The following is a 15819-nucleotide window of genomic DNA, read 5'->3' on the forward strand; positions in this document are numbered from 1 at the left end:
TTTATTGTATACTAAAATTTTAGGTATCTGTTTCTGTTTCTGAACTTCCTTTTTTGGTTCCATTGATCTCTTGTATGAAGTTAATATGATACAGATTTTATTATTGCAGCTTTAGAATATGTTTTTATATCTGAGCTGGTAAGTCTTCCTTTCACTATAAGAAAGTAGGTCTCATTGTTGAGAGCTTGGGCTCTGGAACCAGCTAGACTGGGTTCATATCCCAACTCTATCACTTACATGTTGTGTGACTGTGTGCAAATTTGCTTGAACCTGGACTCAGCTTCTGCATCTGTAAAATGGGGATAATAATAGTATCCATCTCAGAGGGCTGCTGTGAGAGTTAACGAGTTAAGGCAGACTGTGCTCTTGGAATGGTCATATGTTATTATTTCTAATTTCTCTCAATGAAAGCTTGACTATTTTCACCTATTTATTCCAACAGCTGGATCTACCAATTGCTTAAAGTTCCAGGCAGGGGGTGTGGGATGGCATGAATCTTGCCTGGAATTGTTATATATATACAATGATTTGAGGATTAGTGTCATCCTAACAATATCAAGTCATCATCAGGAAAAGTTTATCTCTCATTTTTAAATTTTCTTTTTCACCTGTCCATAAAACACTGTTTTCATTATATGGGTTGTGTTCATTTATTGTTTTAGGGTTGAACTTGATCTGCTTGCACTTTGCATATAGGTTTTGTGTTGTTGTTGTTGTTTTACACTGAGAGTATGTTGATGCCTGAGTAGGTGGGTGTGAATATGTGTATTATGCATACTTTTTGTAGGGTTATTTGTGTGAGGATTAATTTCAATGGCATTGCTATTATAGTTTGTTTAAAATGTTAAAGTTTTAGCCATGAAACCATTTACCCCCTAAGTATTTTACAATTTTCTTAGGTTTTTTTCTTCTCACAATTTTGGTAATTGCAAATTTCCTGGAAGATTCTCTATTTTGTCAATATTTCAAATTTACTAGTATAAGATATATATTGTTATTTCATAATTGGCTTATCTTCTTAATTTATTATCTTATCTATGTTTCTATATCTTCTCTGTTTTTATTCCTTGAGTAGACCAATGAGTTTATCTTTTATTGATCTCTTCAGTTATTTTTTTTCTGCTTTTATCTTCACTAAGTTTATTCTCTCTTCTCTCCTTAATATTGTTTAGTTGTTCTCTTTGTAACTTTTTGAGTTTAACCATTCATTTCATTTATTTTATTTAATTGTTTAATAATGAGCAGAGATATGAATTTGCTCTTACATACAGCTTTGGCCTATCATCATCATCATTATTAAAAGTACTCTGTACTGGCTACTTTTATTTCCTCTTTGAATTCAGGAACTTTTTAGGAAAAGGTTTCATGAATTTTCAAGTGATTAGGATTTTTCTCTATTATTTTATTATTGATTTCTAGTTTATTTGCACTGTGAACAGAAAATGTGTTCCAACATTTTTTGCTTTGTGGAGGAATTTATGGAGATTTTCTTGCAACCTAATATAAAGTCCGTTTCTGTAATATTTCATGGGCACTTGTAAATAAACCGCTGTTCTTTATGTAAAGTTACAGAGTCTTATATACGCATAGTATTTAACAGATCCTCTCTATATTTATTTACTTTTGCCTTCAGATGAGTATATTTTTTTCAATTCTTATATATTTTTATATAGTTCAGTTTGTTTCAGTGCATTTGGCATAATGTATCGTAACTATCATATCTTCATTTTGGAACGTGATCACCGTCCATTTTTCAGACATCCTCTTTGGATTGTGTTTTGCTTTGTCAGTCCCCTAGAAATTGAATTATCATTCTGAAAGCAGTGGGGCTAGCAGTGATAACACCAGAAGGAAAGATAAAGATGATTTTTCAAAATGCTCCTTTTATTTTCTACTCACGATCATATTAAATTATAACCTGATATTATGCACAATTGTGCATCTACTTGTTAATGAGTTTTCTACCTTTATTATTTTTTCAAAATTCTGAGCCATGTGAGAGCCCTCTAATTTCAAGGTTTATCCAAGGTCAAGATCCATTTGCACAACGTGGTAACTACTTCCAGAGGGGAAAGGCACCTACCTCATTTCCCTTTTTTAACCTGGGTGATGGATAGTGATGAGATCCAATCACAACATATTTTCTTATTTGTGACACTGAGAAGTAGATTCAATTCTCTAACAGAAACATTCCATTGTAACATGGAAACCTAATTTTGCAGTGAGAGGCCTTTGTAACACAATGCGCACTCCCTTCTCCTGCCCTTGTTGCAACAAGTCTGCGTTATCTCTTGGGATGGAGGACCCAGCTTTGTAGGGCCGTGTTTTGTTTCTATTAGTGTCAGTTTATCAGCCCTATCTCTTTCTAGGTGCAAAAATAAATGTTTCTTGATATCTATGGAGAGGACTCTTGGCCTGAGAAAAGGGTCATCCAAGAGTTTGATATTATCCAAGTGTCTGATATATTAAAACACCTTTATTCTTTAGTTTGCATTTGTCTCCACCAATAGTTCTGAAACCCTGGCTACTCCTTAGAATCACTGGGGAAGCTTTTAGCCTCTGCAATGGCCTGGGCATTGGTAGATGGTAACATTCTCCCAAAGTGAAGTGTGAGCTGTCCTGGTGCATCCCCTTACTTTTGACTATTCTGAGTCACTTCGCTTAAGCCTTCTGTCCTGTCCTAAAATGAGGGTCATGTTTTACTAGGATAGATTATCCTGTATACAGTTACTATTATAAATACTTTTTTTTTCTGTTTCTAGCATCTTACTTTACACTTCCTCTCTTTATACTTCCTTAGTGTTTCCTTTGAATTCCTTTTCATTTTATTAATTTTTTTTTAACTTTTGCTACATTGACAGCTATAGTTTTTCCCTTTTGGTAATTTTGAAGATAAGCCACTTTATAGTTTATTACTAATTACACTTAATTAAAACATGCTTTAACCTATATTTCTCAAATTAACCACAAAAACTATGTAGTGGAATTTATTCTAAGATGAGGAAATGAGCATATCTCCTTCCTCCCTCTTTACTGTTTATATCAATATAATCTGCAGTATTTTACCCTGGGGTTTGACAGGAGTGCGATCTTATATCTTCTCTTCCAAAGAGTAATGGTTACACTTGCATTCTGCTTTATAACTATGTTTATAGCAGTTGTTTAGATTCTTTACTGTATGGCTCATTTGCTTGTTGCCGACGCTTTTTTTTATTTTTATTAACCATAACTTTCCCATCCTTGAGTTCTTCATTTTGATTCATCTCTTGGTTCCGTAGAAAACACTTTCAAGTGGCTTTTTATGAGTGTTATGTGAATAATATATTTTTGAAGTCTTTGATATTGGGAGCTCTTATCTTTGTGGCGTAACAACTTGGCTGGGTCATACTGTTTCCTACTGTAAACTGTGTAGGGAGAGATCTGCACTGTGTGTTAGAGACATGCATTGAGGACCATACCACAATATTTTCCCCTGGTTTTCAGAGTTGATCCAGGTCTCCACCTAATTTTACAGACCTTGGTCAATTCTGTTGGTTGGGTCTTGGAACAGGATGAAGATATAAGGCACATGTATTCATGTCACCATCTTTTCAGGCGTCACCAACCATTAAATACTCATTGACTCATTCAGCAAACATTGATTGAGCACCTACAATGTGCCGGGCGTTGTGGCAGCCATTGGGACCCCAAGGAATCAGAAAAGATTTCTGCTGTCATGGAGTGGGGTGGGGGGGGAGAGGGACAGACCATAAACACAGAGTGAATAAGATAATTTTGCAGAGTGGTAGGTAGAGCTGTTGTACAGAGCTGCTCCAGAGGGTACCCCTGGAGCTTACAACATGGATAGAGGGTCTAAAGTAAGGAGAATTAAGTGATGGCGTGCTGGAGTGGGGATGGAGAATCAAGTGCTGTTAACTAAACTCTCCTGTGCAGCAAATCCATTTGTTCACATGCTTACGGTTCCCCTGATGATCTTCCCTCCGAAATCACAGCGCCTTCTTTGCCTTCAGCTCATTGTGTTCTCTGGAGGCAGCCCTCCTGATTGTCCCTTCTGTCTTCAGGGCAGTTGGCTCTGTTAGGTTAGGGTACCTTGTCATTTGCATTGTGCCCCCAGCTGGATGACCTCAAAGCTGGTGATAAGAGAGCTGCGTGAGGGCACTCATGTCCACCCACGAGCCCCCATTCAGTGCAGATGTCATGGTTGAGGTCGATCGCTGGACCTTCAAAGGTTCTAAGAATACCCCAGGGACTCCAGTGTTAGACGTAGGCCCAACGAGCAGTACTCTTCTCATGCTGGGAGACAGTGTTGAGGGGCAGCTAAGAGCTTGGCCCCTGGAGTCAGATGGGTTTTAACTTGCATGAATTTGCATAGATTTGAATTTGCTGTTACCATTGACTGGATGCTCAGCCCTGGCAAGTTACTTAACCCCCGGTGCCTCAGTGTCTTCATCTTTAAATAGGGTTAATAACAGGACCCACCTCATAGTGTTATTGTGATAGAGTGATTGATGCAAGTTCTTAACACATTGCCTGCTTTATAAACCCCCAAATAACATGTAATAATAATTACTATTAACTATATATTGTGTTGCCTTAAAGATTTTCCATTCCTCTTTCCCTTTGGCTCAAACTCTTTCTATAGTTATAAATGCAGAGATTACAAGGGTAAGACTGCATGTGTCTAGGGACCAGGTTCACTTTGCTGAATCAGTTTAACCTGATGCAGGCAGTGGGGGGATGGGTGGAGTGAGGGAGAGGAAGGAGAAACTCAAGATAGGAGTCAAACATTTCTTTGTTTTGTGTTTTTCTTTTTTTGCAAACATGATTTTATTTTTTCACCTTAACTTTATTATAATTAATCCATCAAATATTTAATTTACTTAAGTTTTGATATTATTAACACCAGACAGCAATATAAATGTTATAATGGGATTTAAATGTTTGTTCCTATTAGTTTTTACCTTATTTATACGTTTTTATATTAAAAATGTTTAGCATAAGGCTGTATCATTTTTGCAGTCAGGAAAATTAAGTATTGTTTTTATTTTGAAAAAATATCACCCACAAACCCATTATTCTAATACAGTTTTTATTTAGGGTTCATGCCCAGTCTTTATCTATATATAAATAAATATTCAAGAGCTATAATCAAAAGTATACATATAATTTTATGATCTATCGTTACACTTAAAGTGATGTTTAACATTCTCCTTTCTACAGGGTCGTATTTATCATTTTAATAATTGTGTTCAAACTGCATCGCATTAAAGGTTATAACACCTCACCTTATTGAACTGACATAGAGGTCGTTCACATTTTTTCTCTGTAATGAAATTATGTCACTATGAACATCTTTGTCCATGTGGCTCTTTGTCTTTTGAATTAATTCCTAGAGATTACTGAACAGAGTTATTGTTGTTGTTGTTGTTGTTGTTGTTTTGGTTGTTGATAAGAATTCATATACTTCCTTCCAAAAGGATTATATCAACTTTACATCCAACTGGCCATAAATACATATGAATTTCCACGAAGCCTCAGCAATATTGGGTTGTATGTTTTTTTTTTCTAGAGAACTGGACTGTGTTCTCATAGTAGTTCTATTTTTTCTCATATGAGTCCTCTGAGCATACGCTTCGCTCAGCTTGGTGATACCCTCAGAGAATTAAAACGCTCTCATTCGATGCTGGGAGTTGCCCTTTGGCACATTTGTTACAGTTATTTTTTTTACATACTATTATTTTTCTTTTTAATTTTGGTTTAGTGTATTTGTTTTTGCTTTTGTTTTCCCTATTTACAGCACTTTTCCTGCTTCAACGTCCTTCTAGGATCTGTTAATCACTGGCATGAAAGGGTTTTAAATAAGGGGTTTCGGCAGAGTGGACCTTAGGGTGAAGTAGGAGAGGTGGCAGAAATGGGCGGGGCAACAGATGAGACACTGTTACTTCCTCCCCAGTTCCTTCCCATGTTTTCCTCTCTGGAAGAGGGCGCTTACCTGGCACCTCCTTAGCATAGTTTTGTAGCTATGAGGTTGTCAGAGTCTCAGGGCACACCTGTCACTTCCCCACCAAAATGTTTGAAGGAGAGAAATGGACTTGGAATGTCTCCACCCTGGTTACCCCCTGAGAGATCACCCCCCGCTAAGCTGAGCTGGGCACCCTGAGGACACCTTAGCTTGAGTGACGGTTTGCCCCCACACAAGGGACAAGCATGAAACACTACTAGGGAAACACTGACAGAGAGGGTGGGGCCAAGAGAAGAGCCCCTCCCCCTGTCTGCACTTTGCCAGAGGGACCCTTCCCAGCACCATGCCCAGCGTGGAGCCCGGCGTGTCTCCCGCCTCGAGCTCAGAGCCCGGCCAGTCCAGCCCAGCCCTGTGTCAGCCTTTCTGCCTGCTGCTCTCCAGACGAGGGAGCACCCCGCCAGCCCTCCGTGGCCCACGCAGGTGCCAGGGCTGCTCACTCACCGCCACCGCTCTTCTCTTGCAGTTTCCTGCTTCTTCAATTTCACCAGCCCCTCTGGGGTCGTCCTGTCGCCCAACTACCCAGAGGACTACGGCAACCACCTCCACTGCGTCTGGCTCATCCTGGCCCGGCCCGAGAGCCGCATCCACCTGGCCTTCAACGACATCGACGTGGAGCCCCAGTTCGACTTCCTGGTCATCAAGGACGGGGCCACTGCTGAGGCCCCTGTCCTGGGCACCTTCTCAGGAAACCAGCTCCCCTCCTCCATCACCAGCAGTGGCCACGTGGCCCGTCTCGAGTTCCAGACTGACCACTCCACGGGGAAGCGGGGCTTCAACATTACCTTTACCAGTGAGTCCTCCCTGCCCCCAGCTGACCGTCCCTCTGCGGCCGGGAGAGGGTGCGCCCGTGGAAGAGTTGGGTTGATATGGGGGGGCCAGCTCCAAGGGCTGTAATGCCCAGGCCTGGCTGCAGGCAGGGTGCTCATCTCTGTGGAGTCCGTCTCTTCCGAGCACTTATTTCCTGTATATGCTGCAAAAAGAGCCTGGGACCTCCCTGCTCCCTCCCACCCCCTGCCTCCTGGAAGGTGCAGCTAGAACTGGGAAGGCCCAAGGGAGAGAAGCCTCTGTCACCCCCTCATTAGCTCCTGGCCCCTCCCTGATGTGCTGCCCTGTGGTCTTGAACACTGGCTGGCCGCGGACTGCAGGTGCCCGGTGGGGCTGCTCTCGCTGGGCCTTGCCCGGTCCCCGTGCCCACAGTCACATGGGAACCGGAGTCTGGAGTGCCGTCTCTCCTTGGCTCCAACACTGTGTCAGAGCCAACTCTGGGGCACTTCCTCATCGTGCGCCCCAGGGCCACAGTCCAGAAGTGGCCCCTCCGGTTCCAATCCTGGGCCCCTTCTAGAAGCAACCTGAAGCTAGCTCGGCGGTGATTATGTTCATTTCTGTGTCTCATGGGGTTCTAGTGGGGGTGGGGTGGGGCAGAGTCGGAGAGACTGGAAATAGCGAGCCGCCAAAGGCAGTGAGAAGTACTTGTCAGGGTATAATAAGCTGCAGACCCATGACCTTGGCGGATGACAAATAGTCCAACAGGGCTAAAGCTGGGTCTGCTTGAGCAATTAACCAGATCTTACCCAGAGGCTGCTTGTGAAATGCCAGCACCCAGCCCAAGCCCCACCCTACACACACAAATACACACAAAGTGGTCCCTACCATGCTTTTCACAGAACTGATCTCCAGACCCAGCTGGCCTGGCTGCCTGCCCTCTGTACCCCTGAAATTCATGTTTCTTCCCCTTTGCCCCAGTTGCCATTAAAGCACAAGCCTCTCTAATAAAAGAAAAAAGAAAAAAAAATGAGCTGATCTTCTCCCGGCCCCTCCCCCACCCATGGCAGAGGTCTTGTTTCCTTGTCCCACCTGTCCTTGGGGTCTAGTTTAGCTGAAGACAAGAGGTGTCAAATGGCCAGTCACTGGGGACCCCAGATTCCAAGGGGCCACCTTAACTAAAACCCTTCCTTGACATTCCCCTCAGCACCCTCCCCGGGACACCAGACTAGCTGGAAACAACCAGCCTTCTCCGAGATGCCCCTCCGGGGTGCTCCTGCTCGCGCGCCCATGGACAGCAGGAGGCAGAGCCCAGTCGGTCTCCCCTTTAGCTGGAAACAACCAGACTTCTCCGAGATGCCCCTCCGGGGTGCTCCTGCTCGCGCCCATGGACAGCAGGAGGCAGAGCCCAGTCGGTCTCCCCTTTAGCTGGAAACAACCAGCCTTCTCCGAGATGCCCCTCCGGGGTGCTCCTGCTCGTGCGCCCATGGGCAGCAGGAGGCAGAGCCCAGTCGGTCTCCCCTTTAGCTGGAAACAACCAGCCTTCTCCGAGATGCCCCTCCGGGGTGCTCCTGCTCGCGCCCATGGACAGCAGGAGGCAGAGCCCAGTCGGTCTCCCCTTTAGCTGGAAACAACCAGCCTTCTCCGAGATGCCCCTCCGGGGTGCTCCTGCTCGTGCGCCCATGGGCAGCAGGAGGCAGAGCCCAGTCGGTCTCCCCTTTAGCTGGAAACAACCAGCCTTCTCCGAGATGCCCCTCCGGGGTGCTCCTGCTCACGCGCCCATGGGCAGCAGGAGGCAGAGCCCAGTCGGTCTCCCCTGGTCTTCCCAGTCTAGCAATGCAGCTCGTAGCTTATAGCTCACTCCTGCTTTCCCACGAGACCCCAAGTTCTGGACAGGTAGGGGGAGGATTAACTAGCTGCCCAGCACAGGGTCTGGCACGCGGTGAGGCTCAGTCAGCGTTTATGGACTGGGAAGATCCGTGAATGGCTCAGTGCTCTGACTGCCCCGGTGAAGCGGGAAGAAGGCCGAGTTCCCCAGGGAAGCCCACGTGTCCAGGATGGTGACGGCAGGGAACTCTGCAAGATCAAAGGCAGTGTGGACACGGATGGGGCACCCAAAGCAAAGCTGCATGCTTTAGTCTCCCAGGAAAACCGAGTCCTAGAAAGGAGCAAATGCTGGGTCCGCAGAGGAAGAGGCAAAAGGCGGCGGACCAGACCCGAGGACGAGCTCCCCCCTCGCATTCCTCTCCAGGGTTCCCCACCACCGGAAGAATGGCACGGCCAAGGCGTCAAAGAGAACAGGCCACAGAGGAAATGCTAACTACACCCCAGATCCCCCCATCAGAAGTGGTTCTTGACAACATTTGGTGAACACTTGCAGACATAAGATATTTTCTGTGCGTTCACAGATAGGCAGTTGGATGGATAAGTAGAAATATTTTTTTTTAATCTGGGCCCCATCCCAGATCTGCTGAATCAGAATCTCCAAGAGGCTGAGGCCTAGCATCTACTTTTTAAGAGGCTTCTGAGGTGGTTCCGATACAGCTGGTGAGCAGTAGTCCATGGACAAGTGTTTGGGAAGTAGCAGAGTCCCCCCGCAGGACAGTTGTCTCCTGGTCACATCCCAACTGATGATCATCCAGGCGGAGCTAGAATTCGCCCTGTGTCAGGGAGCTCACCTCCCCAGACAGCTGTCTCCATAGCAGGAGCTTCCCCTCGTGGTGACTTGAAATGTGTCCCTATAACAAGGACCTGTGATCCTTTGCCACCCCTCGAGCTCCTGGGAGGAAACCCAATCCTTCTTCCACATGGCACATCTTCGGCAATGATGCAGTGGCTGTTTACTGAGCACCTACGGTGTGAGCACTCACAGTCAGCACCACCCCCACACCAGAGACTTGTAGGCTGAGGTCTGTTCCTTTCCATCTGTAGGCAGGAGACAGGTTGGAAAAGATACCTAGGTAGAACTGGGCAGTGTTTAAATCCTTGACTTAGAGCTTTTACTCCCAGATGTTGAAAACAGCTCCCTATCTGGATCTTCTGTGAGCGTGTGTGTGTATGTGTATGAGTGTGACCGATAGGGTTAACTCCTGGACTTCTGCCATCAGGCACCACTTATGTTGAAATCAGGACAACCCCACGGTCATAGTCCCTGACAAAGAGAGGCTGGAAGACAGTCTGGGCTGAGCTAGGCTTTGCCTGTCAGAGCGAAAGGTGCTGGGGGCTTCGTGGAAGCCCTGCAGGGCTCACCCCGCTCCTCTGCATGTCACCCCCGCAGCGTGCCTTCCCCTGGAAGGATGCCGGTCTCCGGGCCTCTTGCCTCCAGCAGCCTCCAAGGCGGGCTGCCTGTTTCTGACCGTGCAGCTGTTTCCCTCCCCAGGGATTTCGAAGCTGCAAACGGAGTTTTTTAAAGCGGTGCAAGTGCAGCCATGGAGCCCGGTCTCCGCGGCAAAGCCACCATCCTTCGAACAGCAGGGCTGCAAACAGGGCGTGGCTTCAGAGACATGAGTGGGAGCCTGTGGTGTCCCTGATGGAGGAAGGCTGGGAATATGCTTGCTGGAGACAGAGGGGAACAGCAGGAAGGAAGGGAACTCATCCTTGAGGAGCACGTATCGTCTATCAGGGGCTGTACCAAATATTCTCCACTTTCCTATTCATATCAACTTTCATTTTATTTCTATCCCAGAATGACCCTGCGAGTGAAGTATGATCTCATTTTATAGGTCAGGAAACAGGCTCAGCAAGATTGCATAAGTTTCCTGGGACCACGGAGCTAACAAGAGGCAAAGCTCGATTAAACCCAAAAGTCTTCTGACTTTTTCCTCCCCCCGCCGGGCCCGGGAGAGGACCAGGCAGCCTGACAGAGGCAAGGGAGTGAAGGAAATGGGTTCAGACAGGGCTGATTCCCGGGCCCCGCCTCCTGATGCTTAGTGTCCATTAGTGTCACAGGATCTAGAGCTCAGCTCACCTGCACCGTAAGTGGTCCCATCACTGTCTGAAGTTAGGGAAGCATGGATGGACTTGACGTTGAGGAGGCAGATCCGCTCCTTAAGCCTCAATTTCCTCATTTGCAAACTGGGACAACAATATGTACTTTGTGCAATCGTATGATGTAAGTGAGCGAATATGAGAAATACTTAGCCCACTGCCTGATCTAGAAATGTTCATCAGAATGAAATCGGATTAGGTGCTCGGGAAGGCAGGGGACTAGGTTTGACACTCACCTGCTTGACGTCCAGGGCGGCACGTGAGCCCCTGGTTCGAGGGCATCTGGCTCTCCCTCCAGCATGGCGGGTCCTTAGGGAACTGGGGGAGGGCTGGGGTGGACCACCATCATGGAGCTGGTTTTCTGTGGGGCCGTCTGCCCACCAGCTCCGCCTAATCACATGCTTGGCCCCATCCACAGCCTTCCGACACAACGAGTGCCCTGATCCCGGCGTTCCGGTGAACGGCAAACGATTCGGGGACAGCCTCCAGCTGGGGAGCTCCATCTCCTTCCTCTGTGACGAAGGCTTCCTGGGGACGCAGGGCTCCGAGACCATCACCTGCATCCTGAAGGAGGGCAGCGTGGTCTGGAACAGCGCCGTGCTGCGGTGCGAAGGTACGGGCCTGCCGGCGGGGCTGCGGAGGGGCCGGGCCTGAGTCCTCCCTCCTCCCCCAGGGCTCGGGCCGCCTTCTCGCCCTCGCGCTGGGGCGCCAGGGGCTTGGAGGGCCACTCTGCACAGAAATTTTATTTGTAACCAGAGATTAAACTGGAGAAACACTGGTGCTGGACTGGCAGGCATCAAACACCTCTCAGCTGGGAGCTCTGGGAATCACACCACCGGGAGCCCCCTCCCTGGTCCCGCCCCGGGCAGCTCACCCGCGGAGCAGCCTCACCCGCGGAGCAGCCTCGGCGGTGCTGTGCGGTTTCAAGTCTTCCGGCTCCTGCCACACTTTCTTCTCCACACGTTGATTTCCCCAGGGCCCGGGACAGCCCCCGGCCTTTGTGCCCCTGTAAACTGGCTGTTATCCTTGCAGTCAGTCGTCTCCAGCAGACCCGCAGGAGGAACGCGGGCTGATGCAAGCCAGGGGCTACCATGGCATCTCCTGGGTCCTCCTTGGCACATACAATAGGCTTGGCTCCATTTCAGAGACCAGCCTGTGGTCCACCAAACTGCAGGCATTTAAAACAGATTGAGCCCTGGCCGGTCTGGCTCAGCAGTTACAGTGTCAACCCGTGGACTGGAGTGTCCCGGGCTCAGTTCCCACTAAGGGCACGTACCACAGTTGCAGTTTGTCCCCGGCCCCGGATGGGGTCGTGTGGGTGGCAACCACTCGGTGTGTCTCTCTCATATCAATGTTTCTTTCTCTCTCTTCCTCCCTCTCTCCCTCCAGCTCTATCTGCAGATAAATGCAAAAATGTCCTCGGGTGAGGATAAAAAAAAACACAGATTGAGCTTCTTGAGGGCAGGGTCACATCAAATCCGTGTACCCAGCACAGTGCCTGGCGCAGAAAAGGCCCTCAGGAAATATTTGCAAATAACAGATGAACTATGTGTGTCCCATGGGCCCCTGGCAGCGGTCACAGTGTCCAAGGGGGCAGAGGCTGTGGCTCTCTCCAGTTGGGAGCTAGAAAGCATCTTCTCCTCGTCTCCCTTGATGGACAGTGGGTAAAGACCTAAGAGACCTCTCTTCACACCCAGTTCCCAAACCCAAAACTGAGCACCCGGTCAGCAGGTGGCAAGGACAAGAGAACAAGCAGGGTCCCTGAGGGAGCATGTCCAGGGCTCACAGGTGGGGACAGGAGAACAAGCAGGGTCCCTGAGGGAGCACTGCCCAGGGCTCACAGGTGGGGACAGGAGAACAAGAGGGTCCCTGAGGGAGCACCGCCCAGGGCTCACAGGTGGGGACAGGAGAACAAGTAGGGTCCCTGAGGGAGCATGTCCAGGGCTCACAGGTGGGGGGACAGGAGAACAAGCAGGGTCCCTGAGGGAGCATGTCCAGGGCTCACAGGTGGGGACAGGAGAACAAGCAGGGTCCCTGAGGGAGCATGCCCGGGCTCACAGATGGGGGGACAGGAGAACAAGCAGGGTCCCTGAGGGAGCACTGCCCAGGGCTCACAGGTGGGGACAGGAGAACAAGCAGGGTCCCTGAGGGAGCACTGCCCAGGGCTCACAGGTGGGGGGGACAGGAGAACAAGCAGGGTCCCTGAGGGAGCATGTCCAGGGCTCACAGGTGGGGACAGGAGAACAAGCAGGGTCCCTGAGGGAGCACCGCCCAGGGCTCACAGGTGGGGGGACAGGAGAACAAGCAGGGTCCCTGAGGGAGCACCGCCCAGGGCTCACAGGTGGGGGGGACAGGAGAACAAGCAGGGTCCCTGAGGGAGCACTGCCCAGGGCTCACAGGTGGGGACAGGAGGACAAGCAGGGTCCCTAAGGGAGCATGTCCGGGCTCACAGGTGGGGACAGGAGAACAAGCAGGGTCCCTGAGGGAGCATGTCCAGGGCTCACAGGTGGGGACAGGAGAACAAGCAGGGTCCCTGAGGGAGCATGTCCAGGGCTCACAGGTGGGGACAGGAGAACAAACAGGGTCCCTGAGGGAGCACTGCCCAGGGCTCACAGGTGGGGACAGGAGAACAAGCAGGGTCCCTGAGGGAGCATGTCCAGGGCTCACAGGTGGGGACAGGAGAACAAGCAGGGTCCCTGAGGGAGCATGTCCAGGGCTCACAGGTGGGGACAGGAGAACAGGCAGGGACCCTGAGGGAGCATGTCCAGGGCTCACAGGTGGGGACAGGAGAACAAGCAGGGTCCCTGAGGGAGCATGTCCAGGGCTCACAGGTGGGGGGACAGGAGAACCAGCAGGGTCCCTGAGGGAGCATGTCCAGGGCTCACAGGTGGGGACAGGAGAACAAGCAGGGTCCCTGAGGGAGCATGTCCAGGGCTCACAGGTGGGGACAGGAGAACAAGCAGGGACCCTGAGGGAGCATGTCCAGGGCTCACAGGTGGGGGACAAGAGAACAAGCAGGGTCCCTGAGGGAGCATGCCCGGGCTCACAGGTGGAGGACAGGAGAACAAGCAGGGTCCCTGAGGGAGCATGCCCGGGCTCACAGGTGGGGGGACAAGAGAGACCACCGAGAGCACAGTGCACATGCCAGAGGCCCTGTGGGCTTTGGAGTCAGGGCCTGGGCTGGACTCCTGGCACATCATTTTTACCCTCTGAGCCTCTGTTTTTTCAGCTGAGAAAGGGGAGGGGTGATAATGATAAAATGTATTTGTGAAGGGCAGTTCCTGCCTTAAAGTAAATCCTCAAAAGTGTGAGCTGTGTGACCACTGGTTTGTGAACTCTGTGAAGTAGGGAGTCATCCTTGGCTGTATTAACACAACTGACCTGTTGTTTGGCACCTCGATGCTCAGTCCGCACTGGTTGATGAATCACTGATCGAGCGAGTGAATGAGTGAGTGAGTGTTTAACTAGGTCCGAGCCTCTTTCGTGGGCTCCAGGGCCTGACTCCCCCCAGATCACCTTTTGTTGTGCCCCAGCTGAGTCACCCGGGGCCAGTGAGTGCCCTGTCTGTGCCTCGGTCACCTGTCTGTGCAGTGTGGTTGTAACAGGAGCCTCCTCCCGGGGTGTCGTGAGCAGCGCCTGTCAGAGGCAGCCTGCAGCGTGTGCTGGCCGTAAGCATCCTTGTAACCGGATTTTAATCATTTCCTCATTGGACCAGTCAGATGGGTATCTCTGCACTTGGGGGTCTAGTGTACGTTTCCATCCTCCCAGGTGTCTGCCCCGTACTATGCTGTGAGCAGACTGCTCTCTGCCCTCCAGGGCCCCGCCGTGAGGTCAGGGCCTCGCCTGCCATCCCCCCGCGAGCGCACCTGGGGAATCACAGGAGCTGTAGTATCAGAGGAATCCTGTGAGGCCCCCGCTCCCCTCCCCCCCCCACCCAGCTGTGGGACCGGTAGAGGAGGTAATTCCTGGTTGGCACGGGGGATAACCATGCCTGTCCGATGGGATTGTTCGTGGGTGAAGCAGGTGACCCAGGTCTGGAGACGGCCAGTCGGTGGTCGTTTGCCGGTCCTGGGCTGGCCTCTCCTTTTCCCTCATGCTCCTCAGTCTCCTCTGACATCTTCGGTTTTCCGCGTGCGCGTCCGTCTCGTCCAGGACAATTCCCTGCTGTCGCTTACTCACCTGATCTCTCCTTTCCCCGAATTCCTTTTCCTCGTGGGCCACCACCAGACAACTCTGATGAACACTTAGTGTCACCACTATTAATTTTTCTTTACCAATTCCGTGGGCCTTCATCCTACCTTCCCACCACGATGCCCCCCACCTCCAGCCAGAAGCGCAGGCGCCAGTGCCTCGGAGCCTGCTCGGGCTCCGTCCCAGTGAAGTTGACCCCCTGAGGAGGCATCAGAACTGGGTGCCTGCAGAACCCTCCTCTTCCTTCACCACTGCCCTCCTGGCTCAACCACTGACCTGCCCGTGCGTGAGACCCCCATGCTGATGCGGGTGAGAATCTGACCTTATCAGTGCTCACTGTTCATAGGCAAGGTCCTGATTTAGAAATTAAAACTGCCTCTTTCATTCTGTCCCTAGGGGACAGGAGGCGACCAAAAACAAGGGGCAGCCTATTAGACCCTGGTGTGGAACAGGGAAGAAGAGCCTGCTCACTTTTCTCAGTGGGGGGACGTTTGCTGCCACCCTGGTTTTCGGGGACATGCAGCAGCACATCAGAGGCGGAGAGATGCCACAGGGTGGCCAATCCAGCCCTGAAGCTGTAGGGCAGGGCAGGTGGAGAAGCCCCTGGGGACCTGGCCCCTCTGTGGCCCTTTTCCCCTTGTCCCCAGCCTTGGGAGAACCCTGCTTTGTCATCAGCATCTTCATCTTTTTCAATTTTCGTTTTTGATTAAGTATCCCCACCTTGTGGACAATTAAATGCAGAAGCTAACGGTCTTTTAAAAAATCTTTTAATATATGCTAAGAGCCACTTAGTTTCTGAGAGGCTGCAATGGGACGAGGGAGAAAATGGCTTCTTCTCCTAAATTTAGAAAGAAGGA

General features: G+C 49.9%; 1 protein-coding gene across 1 annotated transcript in view; it reads left to right on the forward strand.

Moving 5' to 3' along the window:
• CSMD2 (CUB and Sushi multiple domains 2) overlaps positions 1-15819 on the forward strand; it is a 558434-nt gene that overhangs the window by 354424 nt on the left and 188191 nt on the right. The window contains exons 14-15 of the mRNA XM_036256013.1: positions 6486-6812; positions 11190-11384. Coding sequence (XP_036111906.1) covers positions 6486-6812; positions 11190-11384 — 522 coding nt within the window. The remainder of the gene's footprint in view (positions 1-6485; positions 6813-11189; positions 11385-15819) is intronic.

Source organism: Molossus molossus, unplaced genomic scaffold (genome assembly GCF_014108415.1).
Source record: "Molossus molossus isolate mMolMol1 unplaced genomic scaffold, mMolMol1.p scaffold_m16_p_12, whole genome shotgun sequence".
Taxonomy (NCBI): Eukaryota; Metazoa; Chordata; class Mammalia; order Chiroptera; family Molossidae; genus Molossus; species Molossus molossus.